Source organism: Jatropha curcas, chromosome 8, assembly GCF_041381405.1.
Source record: "Jatropha curcas cultivar XTBG-Jc1 chromosome 8, XTBG_Jcur_1.0, whole genome shotgun sequence".
Classification (NCBI taxonomy): domain Eukaryota; kingdom Viridiplantae; phylum Streptophyta; class Magnoliopsida; order Malpighiales; family Euphorbiaceae; genus Jatropha; species Jatropha curcas.
Window position 1 is genome coordinate 2,444,304 of NC_143158.1, and position 16,433 is coordinate 2,460,736.

At 31.5% G+C, this 16,433-nt stretch overlaps 2 protein-coding genes across 2 annotated transcripts; both read left to right on the plus strand.

The window, feature by feature from the left end:
- Window positions 1-1,008: 1,008 nt before the first annotated feature.
- On the plus strand, window positions 1,009-4,280 carry LOC105637888 (Translation initiation factor SUI1 family protein). Its single transcript, XM_012221552.4, has 7 exons — window positions 1,009-1,298; window positions 1,398-1,484; window positions 2,253-2,317; window positions 2,443-2,524; window positions 2,625-2,692; window positions 2,769-2,852; window positions 4,027-4,280. Exons 1-7 carry the CDS (start codon window positions 1,151-1,153, stop codon window positions 4,081-4,083), a joined length of 591 nt encoding a protein of 196 aa, XP_012076942.1. The 5' UTR covers window positions 1,009-1,150; the 3' UTR covers window positions 4,084-4,280.
- A 7,604-nt stretch (window positions 4,281-11,884) lies between these two features.
- On the plus strand, window positions 11,885-14,896 carry LOC105637889 (cytokinin dehydrogenase 3). The gene is made up of 5 exons (XM_012221553.4): window positions 11,885-12,719; window positions 13,256-13,383; window positions 13,715-13,996; window positions 14,123-14,391; window positions 14,483-14,896. Exons 1-5 carry the CDS (start codon window positions 12,092-12,094, stop codon window positions 14,769-14,771), a joined length of 1,596 nt encoding a protein of 531 aa, XP_012076943.1. The 5' UTR covers window positions 11,885-12,091; the 3' UTR covers window positions 14,772-14,896.
- The last annotated feature ends 1,537 nt before the right edge of the window (window positions 14,897-16,433 follow it).

Sequence of the window (16,433 nt, forward strand, 5' to 3'; positions counted from 1 at the left end):
ATTTTTTTATATAGAAATTTAAGCAATTAAATAATCGGATATTAAAATATTGGATGTGTTTTAGAAGATTTTTTATATCTAAATTTTAACGGGGTTAGATATTACATAGTTTGACAAAACTTCCATTTTTTTGAAAATTAGTTTCCTTATAAAGTTGAAAGTAAAACTTGTAAGACAAATTTTCAACTATTCATTCCAATTTTATTCGAATTGAAATATATTTTACATGCACTTAGCAATAAGCTATTGCGCTGTGTCCTAACCCGTTTAAGATTTTACTGATTGTTATTTTTGTAGTTGTTATTTTGTAGTTTGTATTTTTATTTAAAATTCAAGACAAATATTTGATAGTTTAACCTTTAATTTCACTTTGAACTTTTTAAATAGTTGCAACATCACTCTAAATCGATTTTTGCATTATGAGCACTCTGAACTTATCAATTTAGTTGTAATTATACCCTAATTTGAATTAATATCCAACTCATTATTTTTGTATCTTAAAATTGGTTCAATTTTAAAATAAATGCTCAATCTTGATTTTTTTTATTTATTATATGAATATTTAAATTTGATTTTATTATTTATTATTTAAATATTTGGGTATGGAGTCTATTTTTTTAAATTATTTTAATCAAATTCCAATCTTAGTTTACTTATAAAGTGTAATTGCAATAAATTGGCAAATTTATTGTGTTGTAATTACACCTTAAAATTAAATTATACTATAATTACAACTAAGTTAATAAATTCAGAATGTTCATAATATAAAGATCAATTTAAAGTAAAATTACAACTATTTAAAAATTGGATTGAAATTGAAGGTTAGCTGCATTTGATTGTTACTTCGATTGGAATCACTGTCTCGCTGATTTTTTTTTTTAAAATAAATTTTGATATGAAAACTGAAGCGCGTGTGAAGTGAAAGCTTCCCGCACGGAAGCAATAATTCTTCGCGAAACTCGCTTACCAGCTGCGTTTTTGTAGAAGAAGATTTTAAAAGAAAAAAACAGAAAATAAATAAATAAATACTTCGTTTTTCGATTTAAGACTGGAATAACAAGTGTCTTCAAGAATTGCGTTGTCGAAACGCCGCGTTTCCTAGTATATACACTCCACCCACAAAGAGAGAGATTCCGGTGGTTGAGCTCTAATGGCGGAGAAGCCCCAACCTGTCCGCGTTCTGTATTGCTCAGTTTGCAGTTTACCCGCAGAGTACTGCGAATTCGGCCCCGATTTCGCGAAATGCAAGCCCTGGTTGATCCAAAACGCCCCTGACCTGTACCCCGATCTCATCAAAGGTTGCCCTATTCCCTATCCCTAAATCACCTTTTAATTTCTCTTTTTCTATTTCCTTATTAGATAAATAATTTTAATTAATTTTTTTATTATTCCTGCAGAGGCAAATGCCAAAGAAGCTGATAAGGTTGCCGACCAGTTACAATCCACTGGTATCTCATCGGGCGGTGCTGCTGCTACTCCTTCAGGTGACCTACTTTGGTCTATGCAATACATGTTTAGATACTTATATATGAGCTTTTAGGTGTTTAACTATTCAAACTGATTCTTGGAATGGATTTTATTTATCTGTATCTAATTATTGGAATAGTGAAGAAAGATGAAATGGTAATACAAATAATATTTATCAGTTCATTGTGACTCATTTAGGCTAGTTTAGTCGAAGTAATGTGTTGATAGCGTTTGATTTTGGCATTTAGGCACAAACAGTAAAATTAGGGAATGTTCTACTGGCTGAAAATGAAGGGAAGCACAAATATTAGTTTGGTGCTAACTCTCAAGAGAGAGACTGTGTGAAAAAAGAAGATTGCTCCTTGTGAAGCATGGAATCCAAATTCGATCAAACATGAATCTGATTTACAACTGTTGCCACATGTTTTCCTTTTTGCTATCATACATAAAGAGCATGGCTGTGATTGTTAATCAGTTAATGAGTTATGTGTGGTTCAAGAATTTAATTGGTTAAAGAGTTTACTCTGCTGTCAATTTTTATTTCAAATTTTTGTGGTTCTGTTATTAGGTAGTTCTTTTTCAAAATCCTTTTTTTACCTATTTTATGCTTTGCTTACTTCTTGCTATTATTCAACAGAATGTAAATGGTGGCAAAGGATTCATATAGCCGACCCCAACTAGTTTGGGACTAAGGCTTAGTTGCTGTTGTTGTTATTAAGTTTTAATTGATATCTGAGTTTTGTGACTTATATGTAACTATGATACTCTGGTGTCTGTGGCTGCAGGGAGTACTTCTGCTTCTAAAGAGGAAGAAGTGAAACGTCTTCCTGGTGGGAAGATAAAGAAGAAAGTAAGAATTCAGAATGTTTCCCCTTTTCAAATTATTGAAAATCTGCAGTTAACGATTTTTGGTATTTTTAAACATTGTAATCGATATTAGTATAATTGATTTCTGCATTGAATCTGTTCTTTCAGGAGAAGCAAGAAGTTGTTATTGAAAAAGTCACACGTAACAAGAGGAAATGTATCACCACTGTGAAAGGGCTGGACCTGTTTGGTGAGCAATTTTTGCTGCTTCAATCCTTTTCTTGTCATTTGTTTTCTTGTTGTTAGCCCCCTCAACACACATTTCCTCTCTCATGGCAATGGTGGTTTAGGTGTTAAACTTAGTGATGCATCAAAGAAACTTGGGAAAAAGTTTGCTACTGGAGCCTCTGTTGTTAAGGTATGTAATGTTTATTGGGGGTATGTGTTTCTTTTATTGTTTCATTGCTCATGTTGTATGCTTTCTGATGGTTCAGGGTCCAACTGAGAAGGAGCAGATTGATGTGCAAGGAGACATAGCCTATGATATTGTGGACTTCATTACAGATACCTGGCCTGATGTAAGATATTCATCATACTCTCCTTCATAAATTTTGTGTTAGCCTGTTAGGCCGCTCTCCTTGGTTGTATTCATATCTTTACTAACCTAACTGTGATTTCCCTTGGCTACTTCACATTTTGGCTGGGCATGCCATTTTATAAAAGGAACTTCTTCTTTGAGGAGATTGAATGGATATGAAAGACACTAATTGCAGCCAATGTTTTCCATGCAGACTATATTTTAGTTCTCGTAATTTTGATTCTTGATAAGATTTACTCCCTTTGACATACCTAGGAACTAATGAGATAAACACTAGAAAAGTAGACATTTAGACACATGCAGTTATAAAATTTAGAATTTTGCTGTTATTTATATATTTATATTGGGAGGTTTGGGATTAAGAGGATGGTCATTGTTTCATTCGCTGGAATATCTAAAACGTTCCTTATCAGCTAGGAAAACACGACACAGACTTGTCTCATTCTCTGTTTCTGTTTAAGTCAAAGATTTGTCTATGGAAAGGTTAAAGGTCTTGAGGGTCTAAACTTCACGGAGTCATAACTCCTCTGTTGAACAGTTGTAGTAAAGTAGAGAGGAAAAATAGAGGCAGTCTTCAGACTTCCCATGGGCAAGACCTACTTATATAGAGTCAAAGTTTCAAGCACAATACAGACTTAAAGAGTCAAAGTTTGGCCCTCACTTTTTGGTGTGCTGTAGTCTTCACATTTTCTATGCTACTGTAGTTTTTAGATGTTTGATTATGCAGGTTTTGATTTATTTTTTTTTTCCACCCTCCATTAAGTCATGACTCGTACAATTTGTGATAAACACATCTAAGGGCGGCCACAGTCTGGTACAGATTAGAACTGGATCAGAACCAGCCCAACAACAGACTGTATAGGAACCTGCCTCGAAGTTCTGGTTTTGAACAGGACCAGAACTGAGAGGGCCGTGCGGTTTCGCTTCCAGCCCCATAGGAACTACCAGTTCAACCAGCGGTTTTGGTTAAAAAAGGGGCTGAAATGGGCCCAACAGCTCGCTGGAACCAGCAGGCCTAGAACTGCTGGTTCGATGTGAACTGGCCAGGTTTACACACAATGTTATAGTTCTTGAAAACGTCCTCTCTTAGTATTATTTTATAATTATATTAAAATTAGCTAAGACATTTTCTTTGTAAATTTTCCTTTTTGCAGGTCCCAGAAACTGCAATTTATTTTATTGAAGATGGTAAAAAAGTCCCAGCAACTTGATTCTGAATTATAGGTACAATTATACAAATGGATATTGGGGTGTGGTGTCTTCCTCTTAGCATGGCATCGTCTGACCTCAATGTAATCTCAAGGTAAAGGGACTAGAGAGCAGAATTTAATCACTAATGAAATATTTTGTTACTCTATAAGATCTCTTGTTTTCCTAATTTCTGAAAGTAGAAAGTCTTCAAAACTAATGGGTGCAAGTTGTACAGGGCAGTTTTCTGTGCTGTTTGCTTTTTTGTTTTTTTAAATTTTTATTTTTAAAGCTGATGAATTGAATTTTTTAAGCAACGGTCTTTTCATGGTACATTACTTCTAGTTTATACAAGTGATCTAGCTGCTCCTAGGAAATTTATGCTTCTATGGGCAGTGAGGATGCTCATGTTTTTGAATTTGCCAACAAGAATGAACGTTCTATTTAGGTTTGTGAAACAATTCAAGTTACTTAAACTTTGGTTGAATTTAACTCGATAAACGTATGACTGAAACTAATTTGATAACGGTCTTAATTATTTTTTACAAATAAGCTTGATGTGTCTATTTGTTTGATTCAAAGCTTGTGAACAACTTGAGAAAAATAAAATAAAATAAAAAAAATAAAATAATTATTATTTTGTAAATTTTATAAAATATATTAGTATGAAATGAAAGCTAACTAAATATAATATAGATTTTTAGTATATAAAATAGCTATTAATATGTAATGTTATTATTAGACGGAAAAATTATATCAAAATGTTATAATTTTGATTAGTTAATTGGTTGATAAGCAAATTTTAATTATGAGTTTGGATGTTTAATCTTAAGTTTGGACTTGGTTTGAGTTCAAATGACATGCTATCAAATGAATCGCAAGCAAGTGCTGTTATACTTGGCATTACTATACTGGTTCTATTTAAATTGCAATTTACATTGAGGCTTGATATAGTACCGGATTTAAAAAAAAAAAAAACAAAATGAAGAAGAAGAATCGTCCAATGCTTTTGAGCGTAGCTTCTATCAACTACTGCCGTGAATATGATTTGTCTCATTTAATAAAACAACCATACCAAATATTTGACCAAATCCTAGTATTTATTCTAGATATTGATGCTGCTAGTAATTTTGTTTGATCTTATGAATGATATCTTAGATTCCATAGGTGAATCTTATTCTGTTTCTACTTGCTCTCTGTCGGTGACCTCATTTTGTACAGTGAGTACGGACAATGAACTTGTTTTCCCCAGTAATGTCTGCCTTGATTTAGATTCACCTAGCTAGAGTAATAATTACAATAATTATGATAATACAGAACGAAAAGGTTAGACTTGCGAGGGCATGACGCGCATATTAGTAGATGGACGATAATGTATCCCTTCTGAACCACTGTACTTCTATGTTATAAAACATTAATGCAGAAAATAGGAAAAAAAAAAAAAGAAAATAATAATAGCATCAGCCTAGCAGGCAGTCACGCGGACAGTTTGATACTGACACGTGAAAAAGGACTCAAAATTTTAGTTGTAGGGGTCGATGGTTATGAGTTTCTAATCTTGAAAAATTATTAACTACGCAGATGTGTCTTGCCATTCAGTCATTCTTGATAGGGGAAAACAATATTGAATCTTGATCAGAAATGAAATTTGCAATGGGTTAAGATATAATTTATATGGTTTATACAACAGAGAAAAGGGCGGGAAATTGGGATGATGATAGTCAATTTGGCAATCCTTGAAGAGGTGATTGTCATCCACCTATGATCATCGTCGTCAGAATCTCCAAACAGCACTGTCTTGATTACTCAATGCACATTTCCTCATTATTTCATCTGTTTTCTTATCTCTGATCTCCTTAATTTCTTGTGTGAATGTGTTTTTCTTTTTAATTCCTCCTCTTTTGAGATGGTTAATACAGCCTTTTCTTACTTAATTTGCGTTCACATCCAACTTGTACCCATTTTATTCTTCTTCTGTCCCCATTTATGGTTCCTTCCTCTCCCTTTCTCTGTTACTTGGACCATGTCTAGATTTCATAGAGTCTTCCCATTCTGATTATCATTTTCCACGCATGGTCCATCTTGTCAACGCTTTCACATGGTTTTTCATTAATAATTATTTTTAAAAATTCTTGAATTAAGAAAAAAAAAACCATTCTTATTAATATATGCCCAATTAGATAAAAAAAAGTGGGGGGGAAAGGGTTTGGTGGATATGACAAAAGAAATCAAGCATACGGTTAATTGTCTGGTAAAATGGCAAACAAGGGCCTGTATGAAAATAGATTTTGTTTGTTTATATGGGTGCTGAAATGACAAGATTGTCCGGAGGGGGGGGGGGGGGGGGGGGGTGTTGTGCAGAAGTATCACAAAACAACCAAGCCAAACGAGTGTACGTTTGTGTTGTTAACAGTAAAATAAAAAGAGCAAAAAGGAGTAAAGCCAAGCTCATTCAAAGCTGTACATGTCCAATAATTTATTTTGTTCTTCAATTTGGTTTCTGCTAATGCCTAGCCAAACATGGATCATGATCTCATTGATCAAGACACCTGCCTCCAATAAATCCAATACCGTGTCGTTTAAATAGCTAGTCTTTTTCACTTATTGTTAATTATAGTTTCCCTGCCAAACAGGAAATTTCGATTAAATGACAAACAAGATCTATGAGTATATTCAGGAGGCATTTAGCTAGCTGGATGCCATTGTTATTTTGACATTGGGAAATTGAATATGCTTTGAAATATGAGAAAGAAAACATCTCCAAGAAAGAAATAATTTATGCAAGAGCATGACAATTAATTGGGAGACCACTTGTTTGGAGACTCTTGGCCAAGCTCTGTGATTTTCCTGATTCCCTTTCTCAATGTTGTAGTACGTACATTTTAGCTGTCACCCATGTTAAGATATGTCTATTAACACAGATTTTCTTAGATTTTGTTATTGTTTATATCCTATCATGCAGGAAAGTCCCATAGCTGTGAATACAGTATCAAAGTCACTTTGTCGCGATGGAAATTCACTTTATCCAAAAACAAATTTATATATTTACACATTTGACAATTAAATTATATTTTAACAAGTAAAAAATCTATTTAATATTGACAAAATTCGTTTAAAAATACAGTTCCCTTATGCTGATTGAAATATTTTTAATTGACTTAAATAAAAAGAAATTATTTCTTATAATTGGAGTTCTTTTATTATGAGAAAATAAAAAGGAAAAAAAAGTCAAATTAAGACATAGAATTTCTGTTCAAAAATTAACTATGACATGTTTAATTTATGATTTCGTTAACGCTTTGGTCACTCTATCAACACTTTAATATTTCCGTTCAAAACAACATATCTTCAACTATCAAATTGATTAAGACGTTAGTTCCTAAACTATCATCGAGCTAACTTTTAAGATTTTTAATTTATGATTTTATTAATACTTCAATATTAAAGGGAGGAACCATGAAATCATAAGTTAAAAATTCATAATTAGTCATAGAAAATAAAAGTCAAGAGGATGAATTTATTTTTTTTCCCTAAGAAAAATTGAAAGGCTTAATTAAGACGTGGAGAATCAGAGAAGAAGATACGTGGACTGAAAAGGGTTACAAAAGAACAAAGAAGAGTACGATTACCCATAGGCTAAAACCTAAGCTACTGTAGCAGAAAAGAACAGAAGAGCTAAGATAGAAAAATAAAAAGAGCAAAGCTTGCAGGGGACCTAAGAGAAATAGTAAAGTACATAAACTTGCAAGGTATCAATTCTCATCTTTCTTGCGTGGCCAGGGAACCCTTCTCTTAGCCCTATTCTGTACTTTTGAAAAAAAATTTTTTTTGATTGATTGATCATATCGTATCATCATGTGAGATCACATTTATATATCACCATCCTTTTCATCAATCTTATGCACATGTCTGCCTTGCTCATGATTTAGACTTCCTCTTGCCTAACTTCCATTGCTTCCTGTCCAATTTCCAACTTTGCTAAATGGCACAGACTGTATCAAACATTATCTGTTTATATTTACAAGTGCATTCTTGATATAATGATATTAACAATATCAAAATTATTAAAAAGTTTTTCAAAAACATTTTAATCCTTTTATCAGATTTACGACGTGGCTTTTAGCTTTTAAACAAAGTCAAAACTTTATTCTTTTAACATTTATAATAATTTTTAAAAATTGAATGAATTTTATTAGAACACGTCTGTTAAAATAGTTAATATTATTTAAGAGAAATCCCGAAATAGAAAAACTTTATTCAAGGGAAAAATCAATTTGTGTGAAAGTTTTAGACTAACACGTGTTCATATATCAATCAAATCATGTGGATTTCTCCTAACATTGTAAGTTTCTGAACTTTTCCTTTTCCTCACCTCAAAGATCCACATGAAAAATAAACCCTTTTAAGACACATGACAAAACCAAACTCCTGCTCAGCAGGCCTGTGATTGATGATATACATATACACATTTTTTTTTTTTATTAATAAAAAAAAGAGGTGATGACACGCGCTTGGAAGGAGGTGGAGGTTTCATTTTATAGGACGAATGCTTGAAGCCAAGTGTCTGTAAATCATCCCAAGTACAGGCAGGACTCCATCCGAGCCAACCCAACCTGCTCTTTTTTTTTTCAACCAATCTTTCATTAATTAGTCTTGAAAAATAACTTTGACTGAAAAGATGCTTCAAATGTTTTGAAAAATTAATAAAATAAATGAAACATTAGTTTAAATTGTTTAATTTAATGTGCTATTTGTTCGAAATAAAATAGACACATAACTACACTATATGTTCAATAATGAACCGAACCGAAATCGATTAAGGTTTCACTTCAGATTAATTAATCAAAATTGATAATTAGATTTGAGAAATGATTAAGAAAGACAAATTAAAAGCATTAAAATCCAAAAATTTTACAACAATCACTCTAAAAAAGACAAATTAAAAGGACGTGTCTTCTACTTAAGATTGAACAAACAATTCGTCTTCTTCTTATTGGGAGAACAAATTAAAACATATTATATATGCGATTTGGGACAAATTGTTAATTATTGAGAGGACGTTGGCTTTGTTTCTAATATAGCAATAATAATAAATAAATAATAAAAGAAATTAAAAGAAAAGAAAAGGCAGAGATGGACAAAAATAACGCGAGTCCAGAGTAGGCAGAGATGGACAAAATTAACACGAGTGAAGCGAGTCCAGTGTAGGCAGAGATGGACAAAAATAACGCGAGTGAAGCGAGTCGAGTGTACTTTACTTATGATTGATGCCTTCCTTTTCATGCACGCATGGATGGTTATAATTGCAATACGTGACATAGATTTTACTTTTTCCTTGGCGGTGGTGGATGGTGGTGGTGCTGCCTGGTGGCGGTGGTTCTTGACCACGTGATCTTGTGGGCTGGCTTCGATCCCCATAAAGATTTTGAGTATCTTTGCACTGGAATAGTCCCCCCACGAGGTCCCTACCCATGTTTTTCTGCTCTCTTTTCTCACTTACTGCTCCAGTGTTCTTCATCATCATAGCCAAAAACTAATTTAATTAAACCTACTACTTCCTTCCTAGTGTTCACTGAGATTTATAGCACAGCATATCTAAATATTTAATCACTTGTTAAATGAATACGAATTTTTGTATGAGAACTTAATTAAAGCAAATCATTTTATTATTTATAAATCTCTGATTAATTAAAATATAAGTAATATAATTTAAGTGATTCAATATCCTCTATGATACTTATCATCTTATTGCTCATAATTTTTTTTTTTTTAAAACATCTCTATACGAAACGAAATTTACAAGGTAAAGGATTCGAGTCGTTACTATTGAAATATAAATATATTTCAAAAGCGTAAATGCCTAATTCATATGTTTAATTCCATCATCACTAATTTAATAATTTATATGCAGCCATTAGGTTTTGAAATTATGACAACAAAATTAATATAGGATTAATATTTTCCAAAAATTAGGGAACATATATATATATATATATATATATATATATATATATATATATATATATATATACATGTTTTAAATTTGTTTTGGGTTTTATATAAGCTGTAGACCAATAAATATGCATGTTTTATTCAATTTCTGACTCTTATCTCATTCTGTCTCTATTCGTACAATGGTAGGTGAAGACCTAACTAACACTGTTTTGGCATGTGCAAAGGCATGCCTAGTTGTTTTCATGGAGTTTATTGATGTTATTGTACGTGTAAAATATACATATATATATATAATTAAGTGAATAAAAGAATTTAGAATTATAATTTTTGTTTAATTTAATTAATTATAATTTATTTGTCGTAGCTTCATTAGAGTCAAGCGCTAAATATATAGATTAAATATGCATGAGCAGCACAAGAATGTTTTCATTCAAAATGTAACTATTTCATTAGGAAATAAATGGATTCATCCCTGGTGAAGGGCTGCTATCTGATAGGTCTTTGTACCCATAAGATCTTTAGGTCAAAGATTATCTTTTGAATGATATAATAATTTTCTATAATCTAACATATATTGATTTCCCACCAACTTCTTTGATTAATTAATTTTCTTAGAACTTGAAAATATATAATTATAACAAACTATAATACAAATGAAAAGACAATATTACATAACATATATAATAAATTTATATCATCTACTTCATTCTCTTATTGCAAATAAAATTATTTTCGTACCTATATATTGTTACAAATAATTAAAAATATGAATATATAAAACTTATTCTCTCTCGTGTGCATGGCATGATGTTGTTCTCTTGCTATATGTACATCTTTTTTAATGGAAGCAAGTTGGTTAATTAATTAATTAATTAATAGTTAATAGCATATAATTTCGATTAATTCATATGCATTATCTTAATTAATCAAGTGATTCTTCCGTTGATAATTTTTTATAGGGCAAATCTTAAAAGTTTGGATTAGGGGATCGATCCTTGAGGGTGACAAATAAATAAAGAACATATAAAAAATGTTTGAGCTATTTCCTAAAGTGGTAATCATGGAAATCCATATAAATGAAACATACTAATTGCAAAATTAAAGTTAATTGAAAGTTCAGTGAGACAACATAGACCGAATGTAATTATATGGTTTCAATTTTTATTTTTATTTTTCTTTTTTTGACTTTAACCAATTACATGTAGCCTTTCACATGAGCATAAAAAATCTTGAGATAAAAGAAGTTTCAGGCTCATGTCTCCTTCAATCTCTAAATTCTAAATGGGAAAAAAAAATATATGGATCTTGTGTTGAAGACAATTCCTTGATCCATGACAATTCTTCTTAAACCTAAAAAGAAAATCTTAAAGATCCTTTTGATGATTACCTAATCTTGACTACCATTCATCCTATAATAGGGAAGGGCTGCCAATACAATATATTGAAATAATTAAAAAAAAAAAAAAAAAGAGAGAAAAGAAGAAGAAGAAGAAGAAGAAGAAGAAAATTGGATACATAACTAAACTTGACCATATCTTGACCATATATGATCACGTATCATAAATCCAATGGTCCAAGATCAATCGGGTTTGGCCCTTAGCATTAGACCCACAAGAATGAACCAAAACTGTGGGTGGGTCGGAATCATCTTCATGATCATTACAGATGCACAAGAAACACTTAATAGGACATTTTCGTTCTTTTTTTTTTTTTTAATAAAGAAAAAAAATTAGTATTACCACAACCACGAGTAACTCATGAAAACGAATCCAAAATATTGTCCTGATATATATATATATATATCTTTGAGAAAGTATGCATGTTCCCAACGATGTCGTTTCATATCCTAACTCCAAAAGATTTTTTCTCTGCAAACCAAGATTTCCATTTCGTTTTCATGCAAACTCTCTCTCTCTCTCTCTCTCTCTCTCTCTCTCCAATCTCTCTATAAATATGCATATCTTCCTTTCCTCCTCATTTCCAGTCATCACCAGTCACCACTACCACCACTTAAAGACACTTTTTTTCTCTCTTTCTTCCTCTGAAGAAACCTAAAACAGAGAACAAAGAAAAAAAATGGCTGTGAATTATGCCTTTCCAGCTTATTTCATAGTAATATTATTTATATCTCGTTTAATTTCTACAGCAGGAAAATCCAAGCCATGGACAACTTTTCTTCCTCCTAAGCTCTTCTTAAATGTTGATTTTGCTGAGAGAATCCATACTGACCCATTGGCCATTAAATCGGCCTCTACTGATTATGGTAACATAATCCATCAAAAACCAGCAGCAGTACTTTACCCATCTTCCGTACAAGACATACTCTCTTTAATAACATATGCATATAATTTCTCTACTCCTCCTTTCACTATATCTGCCAGAGGCCGCAGCCACTCTGTTAGTGGACAAGCTATGGCTCCCAATGGAGTTGTAGTAGATATGATGCGATTGAGGAGTTATACAGAGAAGAATGGTGTTGAAATCTTTAAAAGCCCTTCTTCGGGTTTTTATGCAGACGTTGGAGGTGAACAACTATGGATTGATGTGTTAAAAGCTACAATCGAACATGGGCTTGCACCGACGTCGTGGACCGATTACTTGTATCTTACTGTCGGAGGAACTCTGTCTAATGCCGGAATTAGTGGACAAACTTTCCGATATGGTCCACAGATCAGCAATGTCTATGAAATGGATGTTATCACTGGTATGTTACATTTAAGTGCTATTTCTTTTTTCTTTTTTCCTTTTCAAAGTTTGGTATTAGATTAATATTATTTATCGATATGGAAGATGGAAGGTGGTGACGGTGGCGGGTGGCGGTTGGCGGTGGCGGTTGTAGTTAAGCTAATAACAAGTGTTATAGAGTCACTTTCAAAACATTTATTAATGTTAGAAACATGTTCATTTGGTCCCACAGTGAGAAAATGTCTCTTGTGAATGGTGATACCAGCCAGATGTGTTTCATATATAGACTTCAATTTTTCAAGACAACGAAATCACAATATATGATTTGGTTATGGTCTATTACTTTGTTATATATACATACCGTAATAAATTTTTATTTTATTTTTGTGTTGGGAAGTCAAGGATTTTTATTAATTTCTAGTTAGCATGTTTTTTTTTTTTTTTTTTAAAAAAATTTGGCATTTTTTTATTTTAAGAGTTGTTTGCATGCATGCAGTTATTTAGGGTTAACTCAATGAGATTTACCTTTTTTTTTTTTTTTTTTCTTTAAACCAGGAAGAGGAGAGCTTGTGACTTGCTCTGCCCAGAAGAATTCAGAGCTATTTTTTGCTGTTTTGGGAGGCTTAGGCCAGTTTGGAATCATAACTAGAGCTAGAATAGCAATAGAGCCAGCACCTAAGAGGGTACGTTACCAACTTTATTTACTATAAAAATACAAAATTGTCATATACTTTGTCAAAAACATTGCTTTTCATTAGTTTATACATAATGTAAAAAGAAAATTCTCAAAAATATATTACATCTTCAAACAAATTTTACTTGTAAAATCATAAATTCAAAACCCAGAGTTGTTACAATTGATCTGTTGTAAGAAATTTTCTTAAATACTACATGGAGACCGAATGTTAATACATCTTTTAAAAAAAATCTCCATTATTTTAAAAAGAAAGAATTGATATAGTTTAAACTATGTTGGGTGTAGGGTTTGATTGATTGATTTATTTATTTTTTTAGGTTAAGTGGGTGAGGATGCTTTACAGCGATTTCTCAGCATTCACGAAAGACCAAGAACATTTAATATCAAAAAATGGAAGAAAACAAAGCAATGCAGTAGATTATGTGGAAGGTTCACTTCTAATGGACCAGGGTCCTCCAAATAATTGGAGATCCTCTTTTTTCCCTTCTTCTGATATCCCCAGAATTATGTCCCTATTTATCCAACATCGCATCATCTACTGTCTAGAAATTGCCAAATATTATTATGACGATGCCACCACCCAACATTCTGCTGCCAAGGTACCCATTTCTATATATTTCTTTTGTATCTCCTACTTAATTAATAATTACCTAGTACATGTATCAAAAATACCTAACTTATTTAGAATTTAAATCCTGAAATATTATCTTCTTGAAATATTGTAGGAACTCGAACAAATGTACGGAGAATTAAGCTTCATTGCTGGATTTAAGACAGAGAAAGATGTGGGATATGTTGAGTTTTTAGATAGAGTAAGAAATGGAGAGCTAAAGCTTCAATCAGAAGGACTATGGGAGGTTCCTCATCCATGGCTAAATTTATTTTTGCCAAAATCTAGCATTTCTGATTTCAATTCAGGTGTTTTTCGGGATATTGTCCTTAAACGAAATATTACAACAGGACCTGTCCTCGTTTACCCCATGAACAGAAACAAGTAAGTGTATTTGCTAAGTTTATAATTATATTAAGCTATCTGGTTATCAATAATCGTGATTAATTAATTATTGATCAATGAAATTTTGCAGATGGGATGATAGAACATCAGCTGTTATACCGGACGAGGAGGTTTTCTACACAGTGGGATTTTTGCATTCAAGCGGGTTTGATGATTGGCAGAGATACGATGATCAGAACAAAGAAATATTAAGTTTCTGTGACAAAGCTGGGATTAAGGTTAAACAATACTTTCCATATTACAAAACAAAAGAAGAATGGATTAAGCATTTCGGGTCCAAGTGGAGAAGTTTTAGAGAGAGAAAAGCTCTATTTGATCCTAAAATGATGCTTTCACCGGGCCAGAGAATTTTCAATTAATTAATTAATTAATTTACTCAAGTGTCTAATTACGGTTAATTAGTGGTTGCATTAATTACTATCAGGTGTATGAAAATGATCATAGAGACAATAATGAATAGACAATTTTGTTTTGTTTTTTCAAACCTCCACCTATATATATTCGGATAATACTAAGGAGACAAGAACAGGTTGCTATAAGTTGACAGAAATTAGCATTCAGTCAAGTTCACACGCTGTGCACAGATAATTAAATATTAATAAATTGTTTATAAACACATTAAATAAATATAATTTTATTTTAATTAGTATATATTATTAAACCATTTGTTGATTTTTTTTATTTTAATTAATTTCAACATTTTTTAGCAATAGTATCTTCAACATCAATTAATTATGGAATTATAAATAAAAAATATTTCCATCATTTTTTAAATCATCATGTGACTTTGATAAAAAAAATTAAAAAACAGAAAATTTAAATAATGTCATTAGTCTCAAGTATCATATTTTTAAATATAAATGTATCTCCCATTAGATTTGAATAAAATTTGATATTCAAAGGATATTTAAAATTTCATTATTATTATTATTATTTAATAAAAAATAAAAATACTTTTTGTATTTGCAATTCTATCATTAGTTGTAATTGAAGGTGCTACTAAAAACAAAATTGGAGTAAAATTGATAAAAAAATAAAATTCGTATAAAAAATTCAAAGTATTCTAATATATTACCTCCTCCTCATACTTGGTGTGTATATATATATATATGAAATGGAATTTCTTTTGTAACAGAAGAAGTAATCGAACCTACGGATTGTAGCTCAGATGCCCATTAAATGCATTTGTAGAAAGGGGCGATAATCTTTAACTATAATTAATTCCGAAATCAAATTAAACGGTCCTTGATAATGAAGACGGGATGCCAGTTGAAAGAGTCACGGTCATAATCCTTTAACAATAAATATATATGAAGCGAGAACTCACTGATTCACGAAATTTACAAACAAAATTTACTATATTGTAGTAATAGAAAAATCCCTGAAAAGGATTTTACTGCTGTATTTTATTTTGGAAGGGTAATTTGGTGTTATTGGGTGGAGGGTCCACGAATCATGCTGTGAACAAGATTTTTGTATCATTCAGGATTTGTTTTTATCTTCTAATTAGCGTGTTGGTGAAGGGTCCGGTTTGGATCCAAAAAGGTAAAATCCAAACAAATTCGAGTATGGTCTCTTCCTATGTTTTTGCTATTACTCGAATTCATAATTTTAATTCGGTTCAATTCCAAATTTAATAAATAAAAAAAAAAAATAAATCTTAATTCGATTCCTTTTATCTAAACCGCAAGTTGAATAAACCAACTACTAAAGTTGATAAAAGGAACAACATGCATTTGATCATTTAGCTGGAAAAAAAAAAAAAAAAAAGAAGAAAAAGAAAGAAAAGGCTACAGCTTCTACGAGTAATCATTCATCAAGAAACATTATAGTTGGCTAAACAATAATTAATTGGCTCCTCCTCTTTAATTATTTGGAACCTTACCCTAGTAATTATGGGGTAGTCTACAATTTTTCAATCCTAATACAAAACCATAGGCTAGCTGTAGGATATAATAACTAAAAAAACCAAATGATACATAATTAACCAATTTAAAATATGATTGTAGTATCTTTGTCCA

Excerpts from the sequence above, each read along its gene's own strand:
- LOC105637888 (XM_012221552.4), top strand. The coding sequence starts at position 1,151 with ATGGCGGAGAAGCCCCAACCTGTCCGCGTTCTGTATTGCTCAGTTTGC. Across the intron at positions 1,299-1,397 it reads GTACCCCGATCTCATCAAAG|AGGCAAATGCCAAAGAAGCT; the intron begins GTTGCCCTATTC and ends TTATTCCTGCAG. Across the intron at positions 2,693-2,768 it reads CTGGAGCCTCTGTTGTTAAG|GGTCCAACTGAGAAGGAGCA; the intron begins GTATGTAATGTT and ends CTGATGGTTCAG.
- LOC105637889 (XM_012221553.4), top strand. The coding sequence starts at position 12,092 with ATGGCTGTGAATTATGCCTTTCCAGCTTATTTCATAGTAATATTATTT. Across the intron at positions 12,720-13,255 it reads TGAAATGGATGTTATCACTG|GAAGAGGAGAGCTTGTGACT; the intron begins GTATGTTACATT and ends TCTTTAAACCAG. Across the intron at positions 13,997-14,122 it reads CCCAACATTCTGCTGCCAAG|GAACTCGAACAAATGTACGG; the intron begins GTACCCATTTCT and ends GAAATATTGTAG.